General features: G+C 39.9%; 1 protein-coding gene and 1 long non-coding RNA gene across 2 annotated transcripts; both read left to right on the top strand.

Moving 5' to 3' along the window:
- The first annotated feature begins 6 nt into the window (after positions 1-6).
- Positions 7-2,387, top strand: LOC117498815. Its single transcript, XR_004557609.1, has 3 exons — positions 7-250; positions 1,153-1,238; positions 2,263-2,387. It is a non-coding gene; the product is annotated as an uncharacterized LOC117498815 (long non-coding RNA).
- A 10,711-nt stretch (positions 2,388-13,098) lies between these two features.
- Positions 13,099-17,507, top strand: LOC117498812 (cytochrome P450 2K1-like). The gene is made up of 9 exons (XM_034150956.1): positions 13,099-13,518; positions 13,661-13,823; positions 13,983-14,132; positions 14,215-14,375; positions 14,578-14,757; positions 15,680-15,821; positions 15,929-16,113; positions 16,241-16,382; positions 16,465-17,507. Exons 1-9 carry the CDS (start codon positions 13,312-13,314, stop codon positions 16,650-16,652), a joined length of 1,518 nt encoding a protein of 505 aa, XP_034006847.1. The 5' UTR covers positions 13,099-13,311; the 3' UTR covers positions 16,653-17,507.
- The last annotated feature ends 352 nt before the right edge of the window (positions 17,508-17,859 follow it).

Here is a 17,859-nt window from a genome sequence, read left to right as displayed (position 1 = left end):
TCCACCTTCACCATCAGTTGCTCCATCCAGCCTCAGTACCCAGGAGGCTCCTTCCAGCTCAACTTCACCTCCATCAACTCAACTCACAACTACTACTCAGAGCCAGCTGTCAATCACTCTGCCCACTTCCTGTTTCCTTCTGCAGAGCCCGCCCACCAGGGAAACTACAGCTGTGTTTATCACCTCTTTGTTTTTTCTCATAACTTCTCCTCTGAGAGCCGTCTGCTCTCCGTCTCCGTCACCGTCACAGGTGAGCTGTTACAGTTTATAAGGCTATAAAGTATATATATATAATAACGCTGGTTATCTGAGAGTAATGTGTTTCACATGAAGCAGTCACACCCGTTACATTACATTTGGCTGTCACTTTTGTCCAGATCACTTACAATAAGAAAGTTCAGAACAACACGAATCCCAGTTACAACTGGTAGGCCAGTACAAGTGTCTTCATGTGGATATCAAGCAGACACTGGACCAGAACTTGGATCAGAACCTGGACCAGAACCTGGACCAGAACCTCTCCTTCAGTCGGGGTTTATGGTCCTGGTCTCGTGAACAAAAGGCCTGTGTGTATATGTCTGCATTTGTAGCCTGTTATTGTCTCATTATACCGCACTGTGAATGAATCAAAGTAAATATATAAGTCATCATGAACACATCTGTCCGTCAGACAGAGGGCTGCTGTGCCTCCTGTCATCATTAATGGACGTCTCTTTAAAATGACCGTTCAGAGGAGAGGAGTTCTCATTTCTCTAACCGCCTGCTGCTTCCCCTCCTCTCTCCTCGGTTCCCCTCCTCTCTCCTCGGTTCCCCTCCTCGAGTCCTCCGCTCGCATCTCCTGTGGGCGGGACTAAGACACGAGGATAGGAGTCGAGGAGGGGAAATGAGAGTATTGAGAAGCCTCTCAAGAGTCAGAATGGACACTGGCCTCCTGAACGCTTAATTATTCCTTCACATCTTTTCCCACTCCAACCGGTTGATTGTCTAATCAGTTCTAGTTTATATTGGAGTATCAACATGAGTACTATCAGTTTAATGTAACTACTACAGCTGTGTATTATAAATGACTCCATGCTGCAGTGAGTTCAGGGTTCAGGTCTCCACAGAGTGTTTGCTGACTCTTGATGTGATGCTGTCCATGTGTTCCATCAGATCCAGGACCTTTTATCATCCGAGCCGTCGTCCTGCCGCTGACTCAGCTGCTGGTGGTGACCGTCGGCCTTTACTTCTACTGCAAGGTACGGAAACATGTTGTTGTTCCACTGACTGAATGATGAGGTACTGAAACATGTTGTTGTTCCACCACTGACTGAATGATGAGGTACTGAAACATGTTGTTGTTCCACCACTGACTGAATGATGAGGTACTGAAACATGTTGTTGTTCCACTGACTGAATGATGAGGTACTGAAACATGTTGTTGTTCCACCACTGACTGAATGATGAGGGACTGAAACATGTTGTTGTTCGACTGACTGAATGATGAGGTACTGAAACATGTTGAGGTACTGAAACATGTTGTTGTTCCACCACTGACTGAATGATGAGGTACTGAAACATGTTGTTGTTCCACTGACTGAATGATGAGGTACTGAAACATGTTGTTGTTCCACTGACTGAATGATGAGGTACTGAAACATGTTGTTGTTCCACCACTGACTGAATGATGAGGTACTGAAACATGTGTTGTTCCACCACTGACTGAATGATGAGGTACTGAAACATGTTGTTGTTCCACCACTGACTGAATGATGAGGTACTGAAACATGTTGTTGTTCCACCACTGACTGAATGATGAGGTACTGAAACATGTTGTTGTTCCACTGACTGAATGATGAGGTACTGAAACATGTTGTTGTTCCACTGACTGAATGATGAGGTACTGAAACATGTTGTTGTTCCACTGACTGAATGATGAGGTACTGAAACATGTTGTTGTTCCACCTGACTGAATGATGAGGTACTGAAACATGTTGTTGTTCCACTGACTGAATGATGAGGTACTGAAACATGTTGTTGTTCCACTGACTGAATGATGAGGTACTGAAACATGTTGTTGTTCCACTGACTGAATGATGAGGTACTGAAACATGTTGTTGTTCCACTGACTGAATGATGAGGTACTGAAACATGTTGTTGTTCCACTGACTGAATGATGAGGTACTGAAACATGTTGTTGTTCCACTGACTGAATGAAACAGTGTGTGTTATTGAACAGGAGTGATGCAGGAAGTCTCACTGTGTGCTGTCATGTCTCTCCAGGCCACCAGGGGGCGGAGGCCGAGCCGACAGGAGGACATTGAGCTGGATTATGATGACCTGGGTGTTCCTGCTGAAGAGGAAGGAGCTCAGGGAGCAGAGTAGCAGCTCCAAAGACCTCCACACACAGACACACACACACACACACACACAAACACACACACACACAACACACACACAAACACACACACACCACACACACACACACACACACAGCACACACACACACACACACACACACACACACACACACACACACACACACACACACACACACACACACACACACACACACACACACACACACCACACACACACACACACACACACACACACACACACACACACACACACACTCTTATATACATGTATAACCAAAGCAGGCTGGATTTGTTATATCACATATAAAAGATAGCGTATTTTCCTTGTTCTCAACCTGAAAATACCACACCACCATCAATATGTCTTTTGTGACTTCCTGTCAGCTCCAAGCCCATTGGTTCCTTCTGAAGACGTAGATCTTTAACAACAACTCACACATTTGGTTGAATTTGAAAAGTCAAAGCAGTCGGTGCGGTTTGAAACCAAAGACACACCGACCCCGGCTGAATAATGTTATTTAATAAAACTAGTCAAATATCCTCTGAAATCTGCATTGCAATACCTGATGCCAATGAGTCCAGAGAGAACAGGAGAAAGGTGTTACAGCGCCACCTGCTGGTGAATTTGAGCACGTCAAGATTTGGTGTTTTTTATTTCTTTTTTCATTCAAAGCTCAGTTTTATAAAATCTGATGTGAGAAGTTTAGCCCAAAATGTTGCTTAACATTAATATTATAACACAAATTCAAAAATTAACACTTCCAACGCTTCTCGTGTTTAAGGATTCCATAAGTATTTTGACATTTTAGTAATTAAGAAATGTTTTTTTATTTCATAAGAATTTTGCTTTGAAGTAATTTGTTTTAATTGATTGTAATTTGGTGAAAATAATGTTTTTTATATTAAATTATGTCCTATTTACTGTAGTTTTGTAATTAAGATTTGCGCTTATTATATATCATTAAGGATTTGTTTTATTTGAGTTGTAATTCATTTTGATATTATGTGATTGTGATTGTTTGTGGGAGCTTTTTAAGAATTCTTCCCATTTTTGTATTTTGCCATTTTCCTTAAATCCATAAGACTTTTGCCTGATTTAGTAATTAAAACATCCTCCTAATTTACAAGTGTTTGGCCCCGTGTGGTAATCAGCTGTTGAGCTTGAAGTTAATAAAGATTGCCCTGAACATTTCATAAGATTACATCAATGTCATAGTTACAGATTGTTCTCATTTATTTGCTGTAAAGAATGTTGCTTATTTTTACAATACATTATTATAATAACCTCGTACTATGTCATAACAGTTTTGCTCAATTTTTGTAACTGAGACATTTAATTAAGACTGGACTTTAAAGATATTCCTATTCTCCAAGCATTGAGATTGAGTTGTAATCAGGAATTGTGTTTATTACATCAAAGTTCATTGATTTCATAGTTAAGGATTTTTCTCTTTTATTAAGAATTGTGCTTCATTTTGTGAAGAAATATTGAGCTATTTTTCTGAGTGTTGTGCATGATGCATTTGTGTCTATTTGTTAGTAAAGGACCGTTCCTATATCACGATACGTTTGCTTAATGTTGTATCACACATTGTTTACTATGTGACCAAAAAAACAATAAAACTACTTTAATAATCCAGAAAGCTCTGTGGATATTTATTCATGGTTTTCTTCTTGTTGGAATCATTTCTTTAAACTTTCTTTGAATTTGCCATATCATATATAATATCATATATAATATCATGTATCCTATAATATATAATAATGACTCTGCATGACCCCCAATATCATATTATGTATTTATTGTTTCAACTCAGACACAAAATGATTATAGTGCTGGGTCTAACCTTAATATAATATAACAGCATCCACATCAACGACATCTGAGACACCTTAATATATCATTATATCTCTATTATAATATAACACCATCCTTACTGTCCCTTTAATTGTATTGTTATAACTGTATAATAACAACCTCTTTATTTATTCTAACACACACACACGCACACACACACACACACACACACACACACACACACACACACACACACACACACACACACACACACACACACACACACACACACACACACACACACACACACACACACACACACACACACACCACACACACACACAACACACACACACACACACACACACACACACACACACTACACACACACACACACACACACACACACACACACACACACACACACACACACACACACACACACACACACACACAACACACACACACACACACAACACCACACACACACACACACACACACACACACTTCCATATGTTTCACGCCCGTTCCTCTGCACTACATGCTGCCTTCAGGAGCGCCTCGGAAATCCCTGCTTCCCACTGAGGCAGCCCAACGAAGTACAGTGTGGCTTTCAAAACACAATATTAAAAGGAAGACATTATATATAAGTATTAGTAAAAACAGAAATGAGTCTTTTATTATGTGGATATCTCATTTATAATACTTACTTTGTTGTTTCTTTAGTTTGTTTGTTCTTTTTGTTTTGTTTACCTTTTTCAAATGTTTGTACATGCAAGTCTGTAAACTGTATGTAAAATAATCTGTCTGATAATCATATGTGGAATGGTCCAAGTATTAAGCGTGACACAGAAATAAAGAAAAACAAGTCAATTCATGAATAAAGACATTACAATTTTTCATTTCATTGAATTTATTTATAGATTTTCTCATAAATATATTTTTTAAGTTCTTACTTTAATTTAGTTTTCAGCTGCAGACAGAACATCATGAGCGTCCACACAACGCATCAAACCACGTGTCAGGTTAGATCAGGACCTCATAAGGCCTTTAAGTGTGTTGGGTAAACTGCTGCTGAGCCTTCTTCCTTTCTTTTGAACAATGAAACATTATCTACTCATTTAGAAACTCTTTTCTCTCTCCTGGTTATTTGTACATGTTGTTACTTTCCTCTGTCCCCCCTAGTTTTGGAGGGAACGTGACAATATCTTTGAAATGTTTTAAAAACCTTATTAGTACTAAAGTCACATGACCCAACCAGTGATAAGAGCAAGCAGCGTGTTGCACAACGTCTGCAGCCTCATGTCAGCCTGAACATCAGAGACTCTCACACGTTCAGTTACAAACACTATTTACATGTATTAAATATATACAGATATACAGGTTACTGCTGTATTCACCTATGCATTCATACGTGTGTGTGTGTGCGTGTGTTTGTGCGTGTGCGTGTGTGTAATTAAAAATACTCATTATGCATTATGACGCGTTTCTTCTGCTCTGCTTCGTGTTAAAGTTGAATCTGATCTGACTCTGACAGCCTGGTGTCATGGAAACTCTGCATTTGACCCATCCTAGTGTTAGGAGCAGTGAGCAGCCATTAGGTCGGCGCTCGGGGAGCAGTGTAGGGACAGCACCTCGCTCAGGGGCACCTCGGTAGTTTCTTGGTCGTTCCGAGTTTCGAACCGGTAACCTTCCGATTCCCAGGCCGAGTCCCTACGGACTGAGCCACCACCGCCCTCGAATTAAAGACAGTATTATAGATACTTTAATATCATCTGTAATGGACCCGTTCAACACATGCAGAGAGACTCAGAATGTCCTCTAAATGTCCTCAAAATGTCCTCTAACTCTTTCTCCTTCTATAGAACTGAACCACTGAGCACACTGAAGACCTGGCCGACAGATGACCCTGATCATGTGACAGATAACCCTGATCATGTGACAGAGACTCTCTGTAGAGGCCTTCACACCCCGGGGGAGATTTGTCCAAAACAAGGTCCATTTCCCTGAGACTTCAGCTCTAATAAAGGCAACAACACATCACATTGAGTCTATATTAATAATAATATATAATCAAGACGGCAAACAGACTAGATCCTCTCCTCCCTTTCACAATGAAAGCCCTGTGCGTATTGTAGGAGCCATTGATGTTTGTTGTTGGCATGTCAGTAGTTTAGATTCATGATGAAGTGTTGAAGGTGACGGGGTTAGCTGCACAGGGTGTGCTGAAAGGGTTACGAGTGGAAAGGCACACGCTGATGATAACAATAATCTGCAGTTTGCATAACAGGTCTCCCACCTGGACCAGAGGAGCACATGTGAGAAGAAGAATAAAGCTTTATTGATACAGCACTTTGCAGACAGCACATGCAGCTCAACGTAGGGCTGTGCGATTATGGCAAAAATCATAATCACGATTATTTTGGTCAATAATTGATATCACGATTATTAAATACGATTATTCATTGACTTTGAAAACATCCATTTATTGAACTTTAAAACAAATACAAATAATAATTTGAACAGTATCTTTTTAACTGTTGATTACCCTGAACGTATAATTCAACTGAAAAACCAATACAAAAATAAATAAATTAAATGATACATTTATATTTACATTTAAATAATAAATACCAATAAACGAGATCAACAAATATTTTGGAGCGCACTTCAACAAGCTACTAAACATATGTAAATATGATAAATACAAATAAACGAGACTAAAATAAATGAGATCAAATATGTTGCAGTGCAGTCAAAACCAAGCAAAGCTAAATAATCGTTTTTTTCGATTATGTTGTTTTCGTAATTGTAGCAGGCCAAAATCGTAATTGCGATTAAAATACGGTTAATTGCACAGCCCTAGCTCAACGTGCTTTACAACATCACAAGTTAGAAAGAAACAACAAAACATCCCTCAGATCAGAAGAGCTTTACAGAAACATGCAGCACCATGTAACATGTAACATGCAGCAACATGTAACATGTAACATGCAGCAACATGTAACATGCAGCAACATGTAACATGTAACATGCAGCAACATGTAACATGTAACATGCAGCAACATGTAACATGCAGCAACATGTAACATGCAGCAACATGTAACATGTAACATGCAGCAACATGTAACATGCAGCAACATGTAACATGCAGCAACATGTAACATGTAACATGCAGCAACATGTAACTTGTAACATGCAGCAACATGTAACATGCAGCAACATGTAACATGCAGCAACATGTAACATGTAACATGCAGCAACATGTAACATGCAGCAACATGTAACATGCAGCAACATGAACATGTAACATGGCAGCAACATGTAACATTGCAGCAACATGTAAACATGCAGCAAACATTTAAACATGTAACATAGCAACATAACATGTAACATGTAACATGCAGCAACATGTAACTTGTAACATGCAGCAACATGTAACATGCAGCAACATGTAACATGCAGCAACATGTAACATGTAACATGCAGCAACATGTAACATGCAGCAACATGTAACATGCAGCAACATGTAACATGTAACATGCAGCAACATGTAACATGCAGCAACATGTAACATGCAGCAACATGTAACATGCAGCAACATGTAACATGTAACATGCAGCAACATGTAACATGCAGCAACATGTAACATGTAACATGCAGCAACATGTAACATGCAGCACCATGTAACATGTAACCTACCCCACCTTTAACCTGTTCCACTCTGAGCCTGTTTTTCAGGTCTCAGGCTCGAAAATGACATTCCCAGAACAAATGACCATATCTTCCCTTCTAAAAGGGTTAAATTAATAATCTTTTTTCTCAAAGTAATGATAAACCTGTGAGTTGGATGTAGAAGTGTCAGAATCAATATAAATGTTTTTATTTTAAAGAAAATTCAGATTTTACATAGTAAAAAACTGTAAATTATAGTGTCCGTCCAAAACTTATTTTTTACAGATAGTGAAAACTACCCTTGGATGATGGGTTAGTAGACTAAAAGCTTTAGGAATCCAAAGTACAACATATAATAAGTACCCTGTATCAAGATTGATGCAAAACAAGTGAAATTTGACCTTTTTAGAGAGATTTAGCCAAAAACTGGGCCATCTGGGGTCATTTGGGTGGATTTGACCTATCTCTGGCCCCCCTTGCTCGATCTGGTTGGTTGACATACCCTTGTGACCGTTAGAGCCAATAGAATCGAAGGAGGAGACTCACATACACATACATTGTAAGGAAAAAATGTGGCCGCTTCGCGTGTGGAAAGCGAAACTAAACTGGAGGAATGTCTCCTTCTGGAGTTTGGAAACTAAAACGCAGTTGTATTGCTTATGGATTATCAGAAATAATTTCAAAGAAGGCACAGACACATAGGATGAACCTATGGATTAACTGCAGCATCGTTTTTTTATCGTTTTAATGCCATTGAAGACCACTTTTGACCAAGGTAAGCCATATTTACATGTTTAGCTTCTTGGCTCCACATGTGATGATGTACGCTTTCGTTGATAGCGTCGCGAATGTTTATCACTGAGTGTTGAGGTGGGCACCGGTAGATTCAGTGTCTCCAGGACACCAAAAAAGAGTGTTTGGTTGTGCATCTAGGATAAGTAATAAGGGAGTTCTGAGTGAGTTTATGTGCCTTTGTAGGTTACGTTTTTTCGTCGAGGCTAATTCAGAGGCTGAGTGCTAGCATTGTGGGGTTTTTTTGAAAAAAAAAATTAAAAAGATCAGTTAGCTGAGTTTCTTCCCGTTACATGGATATAACACATTCATAGTTTTATTCAATATTAAGATTCCTTAGACGTTGTTTCCTGCAAATGACGCGTTTATCCGCCCGGTACCGGGGGGAAGGCGTGAAACAGGTTAAGTAAGCCACTTGGTTAGATTAAGCTAAAGATCATGGTTTGGCTTAAAACAAGAACTTTATTATATTATTAAAGTAATGGAGATAAATCAAATATAAGTTCTTGGTTGATTAATAGTTTTACACGGAACACCAATCTCCTCCGTGAAAGTCCAGTGTTTGTTTGACCATCCTATGCAAACGACCTCCTTACGGAGACAGCACTTCCTCTGATTAAAGAAATCTGCCACCTGGTGGGCTGAAACAAATTAAATCATGCATCTGAAAGTCTTAGAACTAATGCAGTGATGAAAAATGATGTAAAAGTCTCAAATAAAAAAAGAATAAATTATTTAGCAGCCTGACTTGACGAGACAAATGAATTAAATGACCGTATGTCAAGGCTTAAGTGCTCTATAACAGTTTGTGATATAAAAACTAGACAAAGTAATTTATTTATACATGGTTAGAAAATAATGGACACAATAAATGTTTTTGAATCAAAAAGGAAGCGAAACCGTGGTAACAGTTACCATGTTAAAGCTATATTAGGGAAGGTACAGGGTATGTTCTGACTGAATAAGTTGAATGTCTCTGCAGATGTTATAAAGAGATTTTATATTCTGGGAGCTGGGGAAAAGTTGTAATCCTTTCCTAAAAGAACATGTCATTGCCATGAGCCATTGAATAATACACACAGGTAATCATTTTCAAGGGTTTGCAAAATCAGGGTAAATGAGCTTGTGAATACTTGAAGACCTCGACCTTGTTTCTATCAAATCTGTACGAGCAGTAAACACAATGGGAATTGTTTTTTTTCCTTTCCTTATTAGAGAGATGTCTTAGGTCTGACTGCCTGTCTCCTCTCAGTTGAGAGTTTTATTAGGGTACATGTTTCCAAACTTTATCACAAGTTAGCTATTGAAGAATTGTCCTAACTTAGAAATGTCCTTAGTTAGGAATCCTAAGTTTGGATGCCATAACCTATCCTAAATTTAAAAAACTTGCCAAATGAAAGCCAGAAAGGTGAGCAACAATGTTTTAAGGTCTGTAAACATTGTAATGTACGATCGAAAGGCTACTGTGTAGACCGCTCTTTATGAAAAGTGCCTTGAGATAGCTTCTATGACTGTTTAGCGCTATATAAATACAATTAAACTGAAAACAGCATCTGTGAGAGATTTGGTCCACACGTTCGCAAGTTGGTTTCATTTTGGCTGAAAAATGCATTATCATTTTCATGTACATATATATATATATATATATATATATATGCATATCAGAAGAATCTGTCAATACGAGATTTAACTTTATTGTTCCATTAAACTCTCTTCTTCAGATCACATGACATTGAAGATAAGAAATCAGTAAACCAATCAAAAAATAAAAGTACACTCTTTCTAAAAAGGTACATTACAAGTTAGTTAGCTGATGCTTTTCCCCAAAGCAACTTACATACATTTCTTTAAAAACAAATTATCTTTAATATATTTTTATTTTTTGTGCATGCTTCTTAGTTAATATTAAGCTGTCTTTGGCTCTTTTCTGCTGTAACAAATGTACATGTTGCCTTTGTGGGACTGTTACGTTCCCTACTGGGCTAGGGGAACCAGAGGGAAGTAACAACATAATGAAATAACCAGGAGAGAGAAAAAAGGAGAGGAAACTGAGATATAAAGCCACAAAGTGAGGTTTTAATGGATAAATAGAAAGGGCTCACTAGCCAACTTGCAAAGCAAACCAAAATAAAACAATACACGAACAAACTGGAGCACATCTCCTAACACTTCAGAAGAACACAGGCCTCACACAGAGACAGAGACATGCTGCACACATGCAGCCAGAGGAGAAGGAGAGAGAGGCCACTGCAGCCTTCCTCAGGTCCTTTAAGGAGGCCCTGATTGGGGATTGGGAGCACCTGGGGAGAGGCTGCACCTGGAGACAATCAGGGAGAGAGAGAGACACAAAAGCACACGCAAGCACCAACTGCGGCACGTAACACCCCCCCCCCCATAAAACACACGTTATACTGCCCACAAGCAGCCAACACCGGAGCAACACACACATCACATGGAACACACACATCACTCACTGAACACAGATCCCCATTGCTCTGAGCCAGGTCCACAGCCACCGCTTCAGAGACGGGAACACCCACAGCACTGTCACAGACGGACGCAGAACTTAACTGCAACTCACCACTCTGTCGCATCTCAACTGGGTGCTGGTCTCTTGGCTTTTCCACAGACCGCTTGGAAGCTGCCACCTGCTTCTTCCGAGCTACACACTCTGCCACTAGATGACCAGGGTCAAGACAAAAGAAACACAATCTCTTTTTCTTGGGTCCTGGAAGAGAAACAGAGTGAGCATGTGTGGCACGCCTGTTACGAGCTTTCCGGAAACCAACACGATGAGGAGAATCGCTCTGAGCCAAAACACCACTGTGCATTAACACCAGCTCATCCGCCATAGTGGCAGCCTGCTGCAAGGAGGTTCTTTTTCGTTCATTTAAAACAGTATGTTCTGGGACACAGTTTTTAAACTCCTCCAGCACTATGAGATCACAAACTGAAGTTAAGTCGTCAGCCTTTGATGCCTTACACCATCCGTTGAATAGCTTGCTCTTCTCGATTGCAAAGTCTACAAAAGTTTGGCCAGGTGTTTTCTTTAGGCCACAAAAACACTGTCTATAAGCCTCAGGCTCAAGCTCATACACTTTGAGAATAGCGCATTTAACTTTTTCGTACACAATACTATCTTCAACAGGCAGAGAAGAGCAAACCATCGGAGCCTTACCAACTAGCTTGCACTGTAACAGTAAGGCCCACACATCTTTGGGCCAGTGCAAAGCAGCAGCAATGCGCTCAAACACAACAAAGTATGACTCAACTTCAGACTCACGAAATACTGGAACCAGCTGAATGTTGTTACCAACATCAAAAGGAGCATCAGAACCTGACAATGGTTGTGTACCCGAAGAGGACCCAACTGAACCCGTCTGCAGCTCTAGCTGAGGCATCCTGAAAGCTGTGTCTGCATCTAGCCTCCTGATCTCCAGCTCCCTCCTGAGCTGAAACTCTCGCTCACGCTCCTCCTTCTCCCACTGTAGACGAGCTAACCTCACTTTCAACCTGGCATCTAATTTAGAACCAGTATGAGAGGACTCACCCAACACAAGGGAGGCCATACTAAACACAAACTTATTTGCAACTACTTGCCAGCTACAATTAGATCACCTCACTCAACAGGCAAAATATCTGAGGCTACACAAAAATGGACTCTAGTCTTCCAAATAACAAACTTCCCCAGATCCTGCCTACCACAACTTACCTAACTATCTTCTGGAGCGTGCCGGGCTCGAGGCGACTTTAAAGGCAAACATCAGCGGCCGAAACCCTGAAACGCCTGCCCCCCAACAGGGACTACAGCCCCACCCAGGATTACCCCGAAAATAAAAAAGGCAAAATAATAAATGAGTGCCTGAAGGAAGGACTGATTCAGCCCAGCGAGACACTCCGCTGTCTAAACTGAGGAAGCTGTTCAACAGTAAGAGACTTCAGCCAATGCTACACACTACTGCTCACCACCAAACACAATCACACTAAACAACAAATACTCACTCTTTGTCTCAAAGATCGGACGAGCCCCCATGTTACGTTCCCTACTGGGCTAGGGGAACCAGAGGGAAGTAACAACATAATGAAATAACCAGGAGAGAGAAAAAAGGAGAGGAAACTGAGATAGAAAGCCACAAAGTGAGGTTTTAATGGATAAATAGAAAGGGCTCACTAGCCAACTTGCAAAGCAAACCAAAATAAAACAATACACGAACAAACTGGAGCACATCTCCTAACACTTCAGAAGAACACAGGCCTCACACAGAGACAGAGACATGCTGCACACATGCAGCCAGAGGAGAAGGAGAGAGAGGCCACTGCAGCCTTCCTCAGGTCCTTTAAGGAGGCCCTGATTGGGGATTGGGAGCACCTGGGGAGAGGCTGCACCTGGAGACAATCAGGGAGAGAGAGACACACACAAAAGCACACACACACACACACAAGCACCAACTGCGGCACGTAACAGGGACGGATAAAGGCATTCTGATTCTGATTAAATATCATAGACATGCCTGCTAAATGAGTAATTTAATGTTTGTGTCCTGCCCAATGACACTGGGTGTGTTGGCTGCAGGGAGTGGGATTGCCCTTTGACCATCAGATGAATAGATAAGCACATTACCCGCCTGGGCTGTTTCCATACCACAAGCTCCAAAAGAAAGAAGGAAGCTTTTTCTTTTGAAATCATGGCGCTATTGGATCTGTTTCTCCAGTCTTTCAGTTCCATCTCCCTGTTTGGAGCTCTGGTTGTCCTGCTGCTCGTCTACATTCTCTCCTCCTCCAGCTTCAGCTCCCAGGATGAAGGGAAGGGACCTCCAGGTCCAAAACCACTTCCCCTACTTGGGAACCTGCTGCAGCTTGACCTCAAGAGACCCTACCACACATTTATGGAGGTGAGGAAATGATTGAACTAATGTTCATTTCTTTAGGGGTGTTATGTTATATGTGCCCTGCAGATAGCACATTGTTGGTCTTCTGATTAATTATTCTTAAAAAAAATAAAAGATTATATGATGATGCCCTTGTTTTTTGTAGCTTTCCAAGAAATATGGATCCGTTTTCACAGTGCATTTGGGACCCCAAAAAGTGGTGATCCTGGCTGGATACAAAACTGTGAAGGAGGCACTTGTCAACTATGCAGATGAGTTTGGTGACAGATATTCAACGCAAATAACAAAAGAAACTAGTGGAGGCCATGGTGAGGAACGTTTTCTTTTTTTAAATAACCTCCCTGTTCCGTTACATTTTTAGCAAAGTTTTATTGTTTTTGGTGCTGGATAACAGCAAATCAGGACGCATTCCACAATTGAAAACATTGAGCAAACATGGTCTGGCCATAATATTGGTTTTATTTTAGGACTTGTATGGTCCAACGGTGAATCATGGAGAGAGATGAGGCGCTTTGCCATGACTAACCTCAGAGACTTTGGAATGGGCAAGAGGGCTAGTGAGGACACAATCATTGAGGAATGCACCTACCTCATTGAAGTGTTAAAGAAAAGTAAAGGTAAGTGTCTTATTAAAACCAACTGCATGATAAGCAACAGGTTGACAACATTTGTGGTTTTTATTTGTTTTACTTTTTCCAGGAGAAGCTTTTGATACAACTCAACCCATATACCAGGCGGTGGCTAATATGATCTGCTCAATTGTTTATGGCAGCAGATTTGAATATGATGATGCAGAGTTTACATCACTGGTACATCGAGCAATCAGATCTATCCAACTCCTGGGCTCCCCGTCAATACAGGTGCCATTTATGCCTCTGTGTTTATTGTACCTTTGTAACTCTGGCACAACAATTTCCTGTGGGATAAATAAAGTCCTATCTTATCTTATTTCATTTATTATTTTTGATCAAGCTTAGACATCCAGATTTGATTTTAATAGACATAATAGAGGAATGTGGGGCAACTGATTCGAAGGTTGTTGTTTTTTTGTTTTTTTTAAAGGTGTTTAACATGTTCCCATGGATCGGTAAATGGATTGCTGACAGAAAGGAACTTCACACGATAATTGCTGAGAGCAAGAAACGTAATCAGCAGTTGTTTAGTCGTTTGAAAGAGACCCTCAATCCACAGATGTGCAGAGGACTTGTGGACGCCTTTCTGCTCCGAAAGCAAAATCTGGAGGTTGGGAAGCATTTCATTACTTACCCCGTCTACACCTTTTCCGTGACCAGTTGAGTTGTTTGTGACAAAGGAGGAAATGCAATTCGTTCTAACAGTTAATCACCAGCAGTAATAGAAATTTTAGAAATCAGCTCTTGCTTTCTGACTATAGAGATCCAAGCCAACATGTCCATAAGATGATATAGACTAGCAGTAATTCACATTTTTGACAATTGATTTTACTAGTGGAAATGAATATGTTTACATTACAGATTAGATAAATGGAAATCTGGATAGCAAAAAATTAAATGTGACTTGAAAGAAAATAATAATTATTGATTATTACCATTATTATTATATCTGATATGTTTTCCAGTTGTAACTACTGAAACATTTGTATTGAAACAACTATACGTAAAATATCTCAAATTAATTTAAAGCTGGTCAAATTTGAATTTAGGTTATAAAAAAAATAATTTCCTATAGTCAAAATTATAAAGTAGTTGAAATGTTAATATTGTGTGTCAGAAATACGCATGGCAATTTGGGCCATATATCAGAAATGAAGATGGCAATGTTGGCCAATGACCAAAAATCATACGTTGATATTTCGACATATTAAAAATGATGATGATGGGAAACTGCATTGGTCACCATTCTTTGTTCGACATGTTACATTTTAATTGAGATGTGTTTTTTAAGTGAAAGAGGAAATTACTGACTTCATATCAAAAGTGATATACAGATATCCCGATTAACATTCTGACATTTTGAGATGTAATTTACAATAGAGATGATTACATCAGTACTAGTCAGCCCTTTGATTAAATGATAAAAAAGCTGGCCAACTACTACCTCAACAAAACAAAAAATGCCCTCCTATGTAACACGTCAAAGGTTTGGTTCAGATTTGTTTGAATACCTGAATTATCTTTACTTTCAGGAATCCGGAATCACCGACAGTCACTTCCATGATAAAAACCTGATACAGACGGTTCTTAATCTCTTTACTGCTGGCACTGACACAACAGCAACTACACTGAGATGGGCACTACTATATATGGCCAAGAATCCAAAAATACAAGGTAAGGAGCTTAGAATCCTCACAATTTTCAGAAACAGTCCAGGAAACAATATGTGCTCACCAACTAAAGAAAATAATCTTAATGGACACAAAAATCTGGTCTTCCAGAACAGGTCCAGGAGGAGCTAAGCAAGGTTAAAGGAGGTTGTCAAGTGCAGGTTGAGGACAGGCAACACCTGCACTTCACAAATGCCGTCATCCACGAAATCCAGCGACTGGCTAACATCCTCCCCATGGCACTTCCTCACAAAATGAGCCAAGACATCACTTTCCAGGGTCACTTCATTAAGAAGGTTGGATAAAATAAAACACCTAAAGAACCCAAGATGACTTGGAAGAATGAATCATACATAATTCAAAATGGGGGGTGCTGAGTTAAGTGGCTTGTCACTAAATGAAAATACTGTATATTGTCCACAGGGGACCACAGTGTATCCTCTCTTGACATCCGTCCTGTGTGATGAGACTGAGTGGGAACACCCCAGCAGCTTTTATCCTGCTCACTTCCTGGACAAAGATGGGAAGTTTGTCAAGCGAGATGCCTTCTTGCCTTTTTCAGCAGGTTTGTGAATTTAGCCATCACTCCTCAATATTCACTTATTTTGCAGATGAGTTGAAAATATTCCTTTTGTTTTCCCTCACAGGTCGCAGGCAGTGTCCTGGGGAGAGTCTGGCAAGAATGGAGATTTTTCTCTTCTTTACCAGCCTCTTGCAGCACTTTCGTTTTACTCCTCCTCCAGGAGTTTCGGAGGATGAATTGGATCTGACTCCAATAGTGAGCGCTGCCGTGAGCCCGTCGCCTCATAAACTGTGTGCTGTTCCTGTTGTGTGAGCTTTACAATGCTGCTTTTCTAACAGTCAACGGTGCGAGTTGGTTCAAGATTGAAGATTTTGAGTTGTACATCATTATATTAAATGTAGTGATAAAGTAGGCCAAGATCAGATTTTCAATATCAATGATGTAATTTAAATTAATAGACATCTTTCTCTTTAGTTTTGAATGTCAAGCGTCACTACTTAAGCAGCTTCAACCAATTTGTAATTGTCTTTATTACTAATAACGCTCACTGATATGCTCATCTTAATGTCTCATAATAAAAGAGACTCCACTGCCAACAAGGAATAATAGTGAAGTGAAACTTAACAGTATCCCAAAGGAACAAGTTTACCTCGATACCTTTCAGGTCCAATGGAATGATCTACAAACACAATGATTACCACGCTTAGTGGAAAAAAGTTCCCAATAATGAAGTAAGCCACTTGGTTAGATTAAGCTAAAGATCATGGTTTGGTTTAAAACAAGAACTTTATTATATTATTAAAGTAATGGAGATAAATCAAATATAAGTTCTTGGTTGACTAATAGTTTTACACGGAACACCAATCTCCTCCGTGAAAGTCCAGTGTTTGTTTGACCATCCTATGCAAACGACCTCCTTACGGAGACAGCACTTCCTCTGAGTAAAACCTTGTTTGTGAAAGATCAAACACAGATGTAATCCGAGACAAAAAATGTTCCTTCAAAACGGGGTTTCAAAAGAGCGGTTTTGTTTTTATGAAACCTTATTTTTAGGAGACCAGGCAGCTTCAATGAAATGTGCTATTATTATAGGGCGCAGAACATCATGCTGAATCTGTGTATCTGTAAATGCTGTATCTCACACAGAAGATTGACAATAAAGTTGACTTTGACTTGATGCTAGAGGCTTCTTTTTCCCAGTCTAACATTAACTTCAACTATTTGGACATTTTCGTTGTCCGTCTTGAAGCCTTGGTTAAAAATCAACCCTGACCTGGCAGAGCTCAGCAGGGCTTTATCCTTTATAATGTTGATGTATGTTTACTGGATATGTTGATAGGTAACTGCTTGCTAACACAGTAGCATAAAAACGTTGTTTGTTGCTTTTTGGGAGAAATGCTGCCACCTGGTGGGCTGAAACAAATTAAATCATGCATCTGAAAGTCTTAGAACTAATGCAGTGATGAAAAATGATGTAAAAGTCTCAAATAAAAAAAGAATAAATTATTTAGCAGCCTGA

This window comes from Trematomus bernacchii, unplaced genomic scaffold (assembly GCF_902827165.1).
Source record: "Trematomus bernacchii unplaced genomic scaffold, fTreBer1.1, whole genome shotgun sequence".
Classification (NCBI taxonomy): Eukaryota; Metazoa; Chordata; class Actinopteri; order Perciformes; family Nototheniidae; genus Trematomus; species Trematomus bernacchii.
The sequence above is the reverse complement of the archived record's forward strand: the minus strand, read 5'-3'. Positions and strand labels throughout refer to the sequence as shown.

What these genes read in the sequence shown, in the direction of transcription:
- LOC117498812 (XM_034150956.1), top strand. Translation starts at nt 13,312, where the DNA reads ATGGCGCTATTGGATCTGTTTCTCCAGTCTTTCAGTTCCATCTCCCTG. An exon ending in AGAAACTAGTGGAGGCCATG is followed by an intron (nt 13,824 to 13,982) that starts GTGAGGAACGTT and finishes GTTTTATTTTAG; the next exon opens with GACTTGTATGGTCCAACGGT. An exon ending in TGGGCTCCCCGTCAATACAG is followed by an intron (nt 14,376 to 14,577) that starts GTGCCATTTATG and finishes TTTTTTTTAAAG; the next exon opens with GTGTTTAACATGTTCCCATG.